Here is a 12,884-nt window from a genome sequence, read left to right on the forward strand (position 1 = left end):
GTGATTGACTTATTTCACTCAGCATAATGTCCTCCAGTTTCATCCATGTTACGAGATGGTTCACAGATTCATTGTTGTTCTTTCTCGTTGCATAGTACTCCATTGTATGTATGTACCATAGTTTGTTTATCCATTCATCTGTTGATGGGTCTTTAGGTTGTTTCCATCGTTTTGCTATTGTGAACAATGCTGCCATGAACATGGATGTGCGTATGTCTATTCTTGTGACAGCTCTTATTTCTCTGGGATATATTCCCAGGAGTGGTATTGCTGGATAGTATGGTATTTCTATTTGTAGCTTTCTAAGGAAGCGCCATATCATTTTCCAAAATGGTTGTATCATTTCGCATTCCCACCAGCAGTGCATAAGAGTTCCTATCTCCCCGCAGCCCCTCCAACATTTGTTGTTTCCAGTGTTTTTGATTCGCAGGCACCTCTTTTGCAGTACATTCTTTGCTCTGGCTAGGGTTTCGTATCTCATCTTACGCTGTAATAAAATTCTTCTCTGGGGACCTACAAAGTAATTTTTAGATGAGAATTTGTCTCTTCCAAGTAATGGTATTGGTAAAGGCACTCCGCCTCATACCCAGTTATTGTTAGATGTTACTGCTTGCTGCTGAGATGTAACTTTCTTACCTACCAGATCTCTAAGTAGTGAGGAAAATCTTCCAGCCCTGAGGCACTTTTCCATGGAGACCATCTCCTTAGGCCTTATATATATTTTGGTGCACATGTTTGAGTCTTCAATGTCCAGTACTGCAGTCGCTCTCTTAGAGGAGAGGAGACTCAGTGTATGATAGTGAATACCTAGATTATCTCTCTCCTCTTAACCTATTTACCTGCCTGCAGCCAAAAGTTCAATTGAGCTGTCGTCAAAAAGTTCTAGCCCTCATGGTCCATTTATTGTAGACAGGGATTAGAAAAGAACTTTCCAAGATGGGAACATATTGTGCTGTAAAATACTGATATTTTAAAATACTGATACTTTAAATATAAAAGCTACAAAGACAAATCAGATCTTTGGAGAAGAGTAACAAAAATCTTGAAATGGTGCAGTAATCAAGGTCAGGCCACCAGAGTGCAGCTTCAAAGTCTTAATGCTTCCTTTGTTGCCACCCTTGGAAGTACACAACTCGGAGCCACAGTTGGCTCTCTTCCCAACTTCTGGGAAACTTTACAAGGATCACAGGGGTTGCTACAAATTGCCTGATAGTCTGCAGCGCTCTCTCTTCGATTTAGCTGCTATTGTTAGCAGATCTACCCATGTCAGTATGCAGATGGCCCCATCTTCTCCTCCTGCCTCTGAGGTTCGTGGTTTGTATTTTATTCTGTTCTCTTTTCAGCCAGGTTGGGCTTTTGAGGTCCTGGGGCCTTCTTTATACTTGCTTTTTATTTGCCTGTATATTTTTATCCATTTCCTGAGGGCTATTGTATATGCTTAGCTAGATTGTCAGTCAGCCTCACTGTTGCTCCTATCTTTAGAAGTTATTTAAATACCTCCCTGTGTAGATTTTAAAGTATGTTAAGGGTTTGGAATGAAAGGTGGTGTGTAGGTATGGGTTTTGAAAATGAGAAGTAACTTCTGAGGCATTGTAGATGCCTGTGCTCAGTTAATCTCTAATGAAGTTTGTGCCTATATGGTCAGGCTCTGGGTTAGGAGAGATACTGTTAACCAGGAAAGTTGAGTTGCTGAGCCGCAGCAGGAACTTTGAGTCTCAATTTACTTTCTGTAAATGGAAGAACCTCTGAATCATTAAGAAAATATTCCTATTAGAATCTTGAATCACTAAATGCGTATAGTGTTTTTGCTCCATCGGTTATGTATTAGCCATCCTGTAAGAGGGCTGCATTTCATTTTTAGAGCTACATTTCTGTAGCCCTGAGAGCCCTGTTGGTGCAGTGGTTAAAGCGATTGACTGCTAACCGAAAGGTCAGCTGCTTGAAACCACAAGCGGGAGCTCCGCGGGAGAAAGATGCGGCAGTCTGCTTCCATAGAAATTTGCAGCCTCGGAAACCCTATGGGGTCGCTATGAGTCGTCTCGTCGTCCACAGTGGGTGGAGGTCCTTGGGGGTGATGGCATGATGGGAAGGGGGAGTCAGATTGGAATCACTTAGAATTGATTGCCCCTGGTGAAAGTAAACTGCCCAGTAAATCACATTTTGGTAATGAAAGTAACTCTGAGCTTCCAAACAAGGCATTATTCTTTTCTAGGTCCTCACAGTCACTGCTTTTTCCTAAGGATTGTGCTTGCTGATTTAGGTGTTTGTGTGGAGCTTAATATCATTTCCTATAGCAGTTTCTTTTCAATTAAATGTGCTGACATAGAGTAATGCCTAATTACAGTCAATCTTTTTGTCTAGGGGTGAGCTTTGTATTTCAGGTGTCATTTGGTCAGGTGTTTTGAGAATTTCAGTTTATGTGACCATAATTAAGCTTTAAAGGCAAGAAGACACAAGACACCCTGTCTTGGTCTTGCTTCCCTTGCTCTGGCGAAGGAGGGAGAGACAGCTTAATCACTTAAGATGCAGTAAAAGCAAAATCCAAAAAGGGCAATCATGAGGACTGTTTTAGGGTTATGCCTGTAAATTACATATCAAGATGATTATTCTTGGCTTGTTATAAAGGAGTAGGCTTGAACCCTCAGCAATTTGACCACTGAATACACTGTAGTGATTTTAACCAAGAAGCTTAATACACTGGAAACGTTCCCTTGGCACTATAGTGTTCTCCTCCCTCACCGCCCCCAATCCTAGTACAGAAATGGTGACGTTGGGGAGCATTTAAATAGATATCTGAAAATGTGATGAAACACTCTATCTTTCTTTCAATTTTGAATTCCTTTGGCCTTTTTAAAACTGATTATGTGAGTCAGAAATAGTAGTGCCTCAGAGGAGAATATAGCCATGGGGATGGGGGACCAGTTTTAAATCATTGCCAAGTCTTCAGATTTTTAATAAGGATATTTTGCTCATTTTTGAGAAAATATTTTATTTGTTATACGAACTTGCAGAAAGCAGTTTGATGACCAATAAAAATAATGCTGTAATTGCTGGGGGTGACATCAGTGATTGTTTGCTGATAACCTGTGTTGTTCTGCATCGTATCAGGACCTATACTTTTTATTATTAATCATCTGAATAATTGATGGGAGATTAACCAGATGCAATATTAAGTACTGATGGAAAATCTCATTTTGTGAGTAGCTTAAAAGACTGGAGAGTGCACTATTTGAGGGTTATTTTTATTTTTATCCATTGAAAAGCAAATTATTTAAATACTTTTAATTACTTAAAGAAAAAGTATAGGTTTGGGGCTAACATCACTGATTCAGAGAGAGTGTATCTGAGGTGCTTCCAGAAAAATTAAATATTAACCATTAAATAAAAGACCCAGGCATCAGTATTTTTCCAAAACTAATGAGTGACCAGGATTAAGAACCATTGATCTGTGGCTAAGTGATAAGTCTGCCAGCACCTGGAATGGATGGAGACGTAGACTGTTTCAGAGCCTGTGCCAGACTTTCATAGTGATGGTCTTCTATTGAGGTCCCTAGTCTCTTCTCATTTCTTATCTAATCACTCATCTGGAGGCATCAAGAAACAAATCGTAATTACAACAGCTTTCCTTTTTATATGACCAGCAAAGGCAAAGGATTTTAAGATGGTACTAGGTGAGTAAGAGTGTACCCTCTTACTCTGTTGTCTGATTTTTATTGAGAGGCTATATTTTGCTATAACGTACTTCTTTTTTATAATATCCAGTTTATACTGTGGAGGTGTAAATCGGGAGTACAAAAGGGTGATTTTTATCTTGAGGGAGAACTTTAAATTGCTGTCTTTGTTAATTCATATAATGTAAATATACTTCAAAAATATTTTCCCATACTTTATATTGTAGTGTGTGATGTCTCATTAAGGTCGGTGCCAGCATATTTCAGTTAAAAAAAATGCTGTTCCTAAGGACATTTGGATGGGAAGCAGTTCAGCACAGGATGGACTCTTTCTTAATGACTTAAAATTCATTATGAGGTGGCAGGAATCGTGTACTCCCACTACAGACTACATTGTGTGCTATCCAAATGGGATTTTTTTTTTAAATGATTCCTATTTGAAGTTTTCTCTGCCTTGGCAAGGGCGCCTACATTATTCAAAATCACAGGAAACTAAAAAAAACCACTGTTCTAACACTACATTGGCAGCAAGTGGAAAATTACAGCGAATTTACACAGGAGTTCAGCGTTGCCATTTTTATATGAACGAGACAGTGTTGTAGAGTTGCAGCAAATTCCACCAGAGGTTGCAAGTTCATCAGATTTTAAGGTGAAACAGGCATGGAAAAGTCATCTGTCTCACCCCAGTCCTCAGGTAGCTGAATGCAAACCCGCAGGAACTGAGAAGACTTTGCCCAGTGTTGAAAAATGCTCAGCAGTAAACATTCTACCGCTTCTCTCAGCCCCCTATTTTATCATTTAACAATGATCACTGCTAGGATAAGTCTCTCCCCCCTAAACCTGCGCAGCAATTTCAGTCCATTTTATGCAGTTTAATGGAGAGAGAAGTCACTTAGGCCTTAGGTGAAAGAGATCAGAGAGATAACGTATGAGGAAAGCTCTTAGCAAAACTCTGAATGCTGTTCAAATGTAGGAGATTCATAAAAATATCATGTGCCAGAAAAAATATAGTATACTTTTGCCTTCCTTTTGTTGTCTGGAATGCAGAGAAGAGAGTTGAAGGCAATTCAGAATTAAATTAATCAATGGCCACAATTGATTGAGGGGGAAAAACCTTTATTGGTGGTGCTGGAAACATCCTACTTCACAGACCCTCTAGTTCCTTTGTCCCTTCCCCCTTTCCGGATGTAGAATGACCTCAGAATTTGTACAAAAAGTAGCTCTTCCTTCTTTATAGCCACGTCTTGTGTGAGTTACTAAATAACCATATGAATATTAAAGGTACTGTTGCAAATTGTAGTGTAATATATGGTCTTGACATTTTCTGTAATTCAAATTGGGTACATTATAAGGGTCAGGTCTGTTTTGGCGGTTACAGCGAGAACTTAACCTGCAACAAGAGAGGGGAGAGGCTGAGTAAACTATACATTTGGCAGAGGCATTCACTGTTTTTCTTGTAGTTGAAGGTTTGCAAAATCGACATTATGGAAAATTTACGTGCTCTTAGTAAGCAGTGTCAGATCCTGTATATTGCCGTTGCAAACAGAGAAATCAGTCCCTGAATCAAAATGTATATAGCTACTGTTCTGGAAAAGATATTCTTTACTGGCTTCCAGGGATTGTTGGAAAATTTCCCTGGGAATCACTGACTCTTAGCTTGCAAAGGACCTTGGACAATCAGTTTTTCAAATGCCCTGTCTTTGGGCAAGCTACCCAGAACAGATACTTAACAGATTTTTTCAGATGGCGAGGGATAGAGATCCCACAGGGTCCCTTAGCCCATGCCAGGGTAGATTCCCAGAAGTTACCCCTTGTATTCAGCCGGTCTCCTACTTTAATTTGTTCTAATTACTTTCTGAGTGATTCCCTACAGATTTCAAAGTCAACACCCTACTAAATAATCCTTTCATATGCTGCCATGAAAACGATGAGGCAAAAGATTTCACCTGTACCTTGGGGTGATTATTTTTCTGCACTAAGAAATCATTTTCATTATAATATCTACATAACTTGCTGTCGAGTCAATTCCGACTCATAGCAACCCTATAGGACAGAGTAGAACTGACCCCATAGGGTTTCCAAGGAGCGACTGGTGGATTTGAACTGCCGAGTATTTGGTTAGCAGCCATAGATAGCTCTTAATCACTGCACCACGAGGGCTTCTCTGTAAAGATTACAAAAAATCAGACTGGAATACATCAAAAAATAGCAGGTATCTGGAGAACTTTGCAAACTATAAGTAGCCTTGCTTAAAATGATTATTTTTGGGGGCAAGGAATTAAATCTTTGACCTTTAAATCGATCACTGAAACTAAGGAAGATGTTATGTGGCTACATCAGAAAATTTTAGTTTGGGGAATGATCTTTTTAAAAATAATAATGGAAATATATACATGGATAGTGGTTTCTGTCTTGCTTCCTTTGACTTCAACATTTGGTAGTCTCAAACATGATATAGTACTATCAAAGGAGACTGTCTCAAGTTTATATAATACCTTATTTCCAAGAAATTTTAAGTACTTTACACATCATCCCCATTTATCCTCATCTGTATGAGGTAGTTAAGAAAGTGTATGATCTTTATTCAAGATACAAAAGCAGAGTGAAGCCTCAGTGAAATTGAAGGGCGAGCCTAATCTTGAAACTTCTAGATTCAGTTCATCTTTAAAAAATTTAAAAGGGGTATTAGAGGTACGTAGTATGAAATGAAACTTTGTCAGTAGACTCTGAGAGATTGCAAAGAAATCTCTTTTCTATAAAGCCAAAGAATTGCAGAGCTTCTTTGTAGAGATAGTTGATTATTCCATTAATAAAGGCAGCCATTTCTATTTCTGACCTGTATACTTAAACATATTTTATGTTTAGAAGTAATTTGCATTCTACTTTCTGCTCTTTGGTAAGGTAGCTGACAAGGTTGTCCTCAATAGTTGTTGTATAAGAAATGAAATATTTCTAGCCTTTTCCTAAGTTAGTGTGTTGCTATAATGATGACAATTTAAGTTCTTTTGGGCTGTGGATGAAAGAAAATGATTGGCAGTTTAAAAAAAAAACGATTTCTCTAGGATATTTTGTTTAATTTAGACATTTTCAAATTGTAACGTTGGCCTCAGAACAGGTTCAAGTGACACTTTTACTAATCTCTCTAAGTCAGCAACTAAGAGCTTGGTGAATTTTGAATTTCCTAACAAGGTTTTCTCCTCCCCCAACTACACCTCCTCCCCAGACTACAGCCAGACATGCTTAGACAAGAATTCTGAGCTCTGAGGAAGCATGGAGAAATGGGATGAAAAACTTACTTTTTCCTCTTTCTCTTGGTCAGTGTGCTGGAGAAGAGAAACGAGTCGGTACACGCACAGTATTCGTTGGCAATCATCCAATTTCAGAAACAGAAGCTTACATTGCACAAAGATTTTGTGATAATAGAATAGTGTCATCTAAGGTAAGGTGTTTTTTTTTTTTTTAATTCAATGGTTGTTCATATAGTGAGTCAGATAATGCACTTATTTTTATTTATGCTTTTGAGGAAGTGGGTGCATTTATGTATGCATACATTGATGTACACTTACACAGATCGTATATCAATTGTTACAGTTATTTCACTGAAAGGCAGTTTTAAAAAAAACATCACTTTGTCACATTAGAGCTGAAAAACTATTCACTTGCTTTCCATTATGATTCACAGTACCTGTTGATTATGCGTATTACCTTAAGCCTTCAAGTGTGCTAAAAGTAGGAATTATTTATTGCACAAAGTCTCCTGAAATACCCTTAAATGGCTGCACTAAGATGCAAATGATTTGCATTCTTTTTGAGGAGTACTGTCCTAGAATGGGAGTCCTGGCGGCACAGTGGTTAAGAGCTCAGCTGCCAACCAAAAGGGTGGCAGTTCGAATCTACCAGCCGCTCCTTGGAAACCCTATGGGGCAGTTCTACTCTTTTCTGTACCATCGCTATGAGTCAGAAGTGGGAATCAACTCAAGGTAACGGGTTTGGTTTTTCTTTTTCTTTTTACTGGTCCTAGAATGAAATTCATTTGTATCTCTTTCTATGTCCAGGTCTATACTCTCCTCACCCCCCTACACAATTTCTGAGTATACTTCTGGGTCCAAAAGGGTGCATTGTGCTCAGTACCCTGCTTGACCTGCTAAGAGAGTTCAGCCACTGTGGCTGAATCACCATCTAATTAATGCTTTTCTTCTAGCATATTGTAGTGCTAAGAAGAGTGGCCTGAGAGTCTGAAGACCTAGGTTCAAATCTTGGCCCGACCAATTACTAGTGGTTTGACCTTGGCCAAATTAATCTCTGAGTTTAGATGAAATCGTCGGTGAAATGGAGCTAATACTCCATACATGAAAGCGTTTATTATAGCTCCTAGTACCTAGTATGGAGCCCTGGTGGCACAGTTCAAATCCACCAGCTGCTCCATGGAAACCCTATGGGGCAGTTCAGCTTTGTCCTACAGGGTCGTTACGAGTCGAAATCAACTCGACGGCAATGGATTAGTACCTAGAAGTCATCATTCTGCAAGTATTAATTTCCTTTCCATTTGTGCTGTATCTTTTTATTTTTTTTATCGTATAAGTCTGAAAAACCAGTTGCTGTCAAGTTGATTTGGACTCATGGAGACCCTATGTGTGCCAGAGTAGAATTGTGCTCCATAGGCTTTTCAATGACTGATTTCTCGGAAGTAGATCACTTGGCCTTTCTTTCGAGGCACCTTTGGGTGAACATGAACATCCAACCTTTCAGTTAGCAGCCGAGCATGTTAACCAAATATAGCCATTTCAACATTTTATACATGTACAATTCAGTGGCATTATGTTCATCATGTTGTACAACTATCACCACTGTTCCTAAATTTTTCCATTACCACTCTTAACAGAAGCTCAGTGTCCTCTGAGCAATAACTTCCCCTTTTCCCCCTCCGTCCCACTCCTGGTAACTACTGATAAGCTTTGGTCTCTATACATTTGCCTATTTCATATAAATGGGACCGTACAATATGTGTCCTTTTGTGACTGACTTATTCAATCAGCATGATTTTTCAAGGTTCGTCCATGTTGTGGCATGTATCAGGATTTCATTTCTCTTTATGACTGAGTATTATTCCGTTGTATGTATGTACCACATTTTGTTTATCCATTCATCTGTTGATTTCTCCATATCTTTACCTCTGGTTGTCCAGCCTAGGTGCTAGGTGCTAGGTGGGTGGCCCACTGCCATCTCCTGTAGCATGACGCCAATATTGATGACTTTGCTCGCTCTTCCTCCCTTCCTCATGCAGTTGGCAAGGCAGTCAAGATGTTGGTGACACTTAGTTCCCTGCAAGTTCACAAACACTTAGAACCTGAAACACAAAAGTTATGCCCTCCCTTAAAAACATTAACATTTTGATTTACAGACATGCATTTGATTTCTCCTTTGGGTAGTGAAGTGATAGAGATTATGTTTAGCTAGGAGAGTAACATGTAAAATGTGGACAGAATGAGTGAAAATTGTATTCTCTAACGAGCACATCTGTAGGCCTATAGAACATTGTGAGTATATTTGTATAAAATGTGTTTCTTTTTAACTTTATTCTCTTATGTCAGAAATTTTATCCTCTGCCAAAGGTTCCCATACCTCAGCCAGAGACTTTCATACCTACTATGCCCAACATAGTGAACAGTCCTTTGACTGGAATCTTTGACTCACCCTGTGGTATCCAAGAAAACAATCGACGATTGTTTTTTGACCCAAAATCATGGACTTGTAAAGCTGAAAGGTCATAAGAGGCCATCTTGTCCAACTCACTGACTTTATAGATGAAGAAACCAAGCCTAGAGAAATGAAGTTAGTGACATGGTCACCAAGCAGAGTTAGTGATAAAGCCAGGAGCAGAACTGCTTTATAAGACCTAGTGGCTCAGAATAAAGAGCCCTTTTCACATCATTGGGCTGTCTTTTCTATAGTGCTTTAAGGAGAGGATGGTAAAGTGATACATACACTGTTTTCATTGAACTAGTAGTAATCATTTTATTGTGTTTTTTCACATTTAAAAAGAATGCTTAAGACTCAATTACCATTTTTTATGTATGTAGTAGGATATTTTTCATATTTTAGCTAGCTTCAGTTTCACCAGCAGGCAAAACAATGTAATAGAATATTTTTTAAAATATTCAGGAGCTCGCGGGGCAAATAAAGATTCCTTTTCTAAACAGATTTGCTTATGTATTAGAAACAAGAATAAAGGTGTGAACATTTCCACATTGATGGACTAACATCTCTTTTCTCTGTTATTATGATGGGTTCATAGTTTTCTAGTTAATTACTGATTACTGATCTGCTTTTTCGTAAAAGCTCTAGAATTGGCAGTACTGTGTAGTAACTTCCGAAAAAGAATGAAATCTTTAATACTATAATCTTAATACAAAGAATAATTATGAGTATAGGATATAGTATAGTGGTGAAGAGCTTCATCCCTGGAGACAGAAGACCTGGGTTTGGAGTTAAAAAGTAAGTCATTTAGCCTCCCTGTGCTTCAATGTTCTGATCTGTAAAATATAGATATTAATAGTACCTACCTCCTAGGATTGTGGTGAGGATGAAATAATGCACATAAAGCATATAGCATTGTGCTGTGCATGTAGTAAAACTCAGTGAATGGTAGTTGCTATTGTTATTTATGTTTCTGTGATGGTTATTATTACAGTACTGAGTAGTACTATTGATTTCTTCAGTCTTAAGTTTTTTGAATGTGTGGGGTAGTCTTTATTAAAGGCGGCCTTCAGGTCCACTGAGGAGAGACCAACGTTTCATAACTTGATGTTTTCTTCCTTGCATTGTCTTTTGGCTGTTTGTGTGAGTACCAGAATTATTTAATTGTGGAAATATGCACTTCATAGAATATGTTAGCTGCCCTCCAAGTTTGTGGCAAGTGTCGATTTCCTTTCTCCACCTTTCAGTGATAAAAATAACTTCATCTTAACTGGGTGCTTTGTTGTTGTTTACAAGTATCATCAGTAATGTCCATGTAATACTGAGAATAAGTCTTGTTAATTCAGGGAACACTGAAGATAAACACTTTGACCTACTTTAAATTTTATTTACATATAAAATTAGTATTTTTTTTTCCTCCTGGGAACACAAATACCTTCATTAGAAAAACTTGTGCTCTGCAGCTGTACTACTTAAAGTACTCTGAAAGGGGCCTTTGGGAATCGCCAGGATTTTGTAGCTCGTAAAAAACTTGAAAATTCCCTTCTTTAGCAAAAAGAGCATTGCTCATTGACTGCATTCACTCTCTTAGGATCTTTAGTTCATCATGTTCATCTGTTCTTTTTTATTTTTTGCGGGGGGGGGTGTTTAAAATTTTTGAGCCTCATCTTGAAGGTCTTTCAGTGGGATAAGAATCAGTTGGGCTACACTTAACTCTTTTTGAAGGTATTCGCAAAGTTAAGCTTAGAACTCATGTGAACAACTGCCTTGAATCAAAGTTTCAAGCATAAAATTACACTAGTGTTTCTTCTCATTTTAAAAATCAGAGTTGTCAGTGGAATTTATTAGATGTCACTTTCTCTGGGTCTTATCTAGTTCTCTGAAGGTGCTTTTTTAGGTAAAGTTACTAAATCCTGATCAGTTTATGTCCTGGTAGTTGCTTTGTTCTTCCATCTGAATTTATAGTGGAAAGAGTGATGCTTTAAAAAAAAAAAATTCTTGACGTTTGTAATGAAAATGAAAGTAGACTGCTGTGATGCTCAAAACCGGATTTAATGCCTACATCAAGGAGAGTTAATAATGAAATGGATACAGTAATTTAGTAAAGTGAACAGTTAGAGCTGCTTATTTACAACTGGCTGCTTATTTACAGCTAGTGTTAAAGTGTAGCTGTTTTGTTCCATTTTATCTGTGATGCACTCACAGGTTGTCCCAGATTCCTAAATAACCAGGACGCCATTAGATAAAGGGCACCAATCACTAGTAGTGACTCCTCCATGAATATTAAGTCCTTCCAGTCAGAGCCTGAATACCCAAGACTCTCATCAGCACATGGAAAGTAGCTTTTACTACTTACAACAAGAACCAGACAGCATACAACAGGAAAAATGCTATGACTAGAGGTCCCCCTGACTCAAAAGCTGTCCAAGTGGAGATGGAAAACTCCCCAGGCTCCATGGTGCACCTGTGACATGCTCCCTGACATCTTAATAGCTCATGAGTCAATAACGGAGAGGAGACAGCATATAACAATAGTTCCCTATGAAGGGAATAACCAGAGTTCCTCAAGGAAGCAGTTCACTTAGCATGTTAAAACGGTGGTAAATTAACAGTGGGGCTTAGAAATAACAACAACAACAAAAAATGTTTCTTTCTGACATTTTAGCACCCCCACAGAGGACTCTCAACAATCCCCAATGTTTGTGTAATTAAAAGTCCTTTAGCTTGGGACCAGAAGGTCAGCACGCCAGAAGCTCAGTTGTTAGCCTATTGTTGGAGTTTAGCTGTGACATAAACTTGTTTTAGGAAATTGATCTGAAGTAAATGGAACAGTTAGGTGCTGGACTGGACTATGTCAGCCTTTTCCTTTTTTGGCTACAAGCTGCCTTTGAGGATCTGATGAGCGGTGTGGGCTCTCTTCTCCTCACTGATGTGCATCCACACACAATTCTACACTTAATTTGAATGGTCTTCCCTGAGGCACTTCCATGGATCCCAGGGGAAGAACCTTCTGGGTTGGCTGTTGGTTATAATGCAGCTGCTTCACTAAATGTGTTTGCCTTCATTTGTCTTCATGCCTTTGGGATTCTTTGAACCTTCAGCTCGTAAGCCTGTTGAAGTGAGGTTAGTAGTAAATCCCCATATACTAAGTCATGCTCTGTGACTTTGGCTTTTCAGTCACCTTACCTAATTTAATGGATATGTTCTCATATTATGCAGATATTTGGGATGGAGACTATTCAAGAGTAAATTTTGCTCTTTAGGTTAAGAAACATTTCTTCCATTCTAGGTTCTGGTGTTTTTTAAGGTATCTAGCAAACCCAACTTCTTCTAGTGATTCTTAAATGACCCAGTCCTTGAGATTAAGGTATGAGTGGTGGCTCCAAACATATACCTCATTTTTATGCAAATAACACATGCGTTATACATTTTTGCCAACCGCGCAACCCCTCGTGCATTATTTTCCTAGGCACACTGTGTATGTGTGGGTGCTTTCTTTGCGAAAAAATACGGTAG

The 12,884-nt window shown here is 38.6% G+C and overlaps 1 protein-coding gene across 10 annotated transcripts in view; it reads left to right on the plus strand.

The window, feature by feature from the left end:
- Window positions 1-12,884, plus strand: part of ATP11C (ATPase phospholipid transporting 11C) — a 182,191-nt gene that overhangs the window by 86,551 nt on the left and 82,756 nt on the right. For 8 of the 10 annotated variants that reach the window (XR_002824789.1, XM_023735470.1, XM_023735475.1 and 5 more), the window contains one exon: window positions 6,991-7,110. The exons of the other annotated variants lie outside the window; for them this stretch is intronic. Coding sequence is in view for 7 of the 8 variants with exons in the window: in XM_023735470.1 (XP_023591238.1) it covers window positions 6,991-7,110 (120 nt within the window). In the remaining variant the exon portion in view is untranslated. The remainder of the gene's footprint in view (window positions 1-6,990; window positions 7,111-12,884) is intronic. 10 annotated transcript variants of the gene reach the window in all.

The sequence above is a fragment of the Trichechus manatus genome, unplaced genomic scaffold (assembly GCF_000243295.1).
Source record: "Trichechus manatus latirostris isolate Lorelei unplaced genomic scaffold, TriManLat1.0 scaffold00079, whole genome shotgun sequence".
In the NCBI taxonomy this organism is placed as follows: Eukaryota; Metazoa; Chordata; class Mammalia; order Sirenia; family Trichechidae; genus Trichechus; species Trichechus manatus.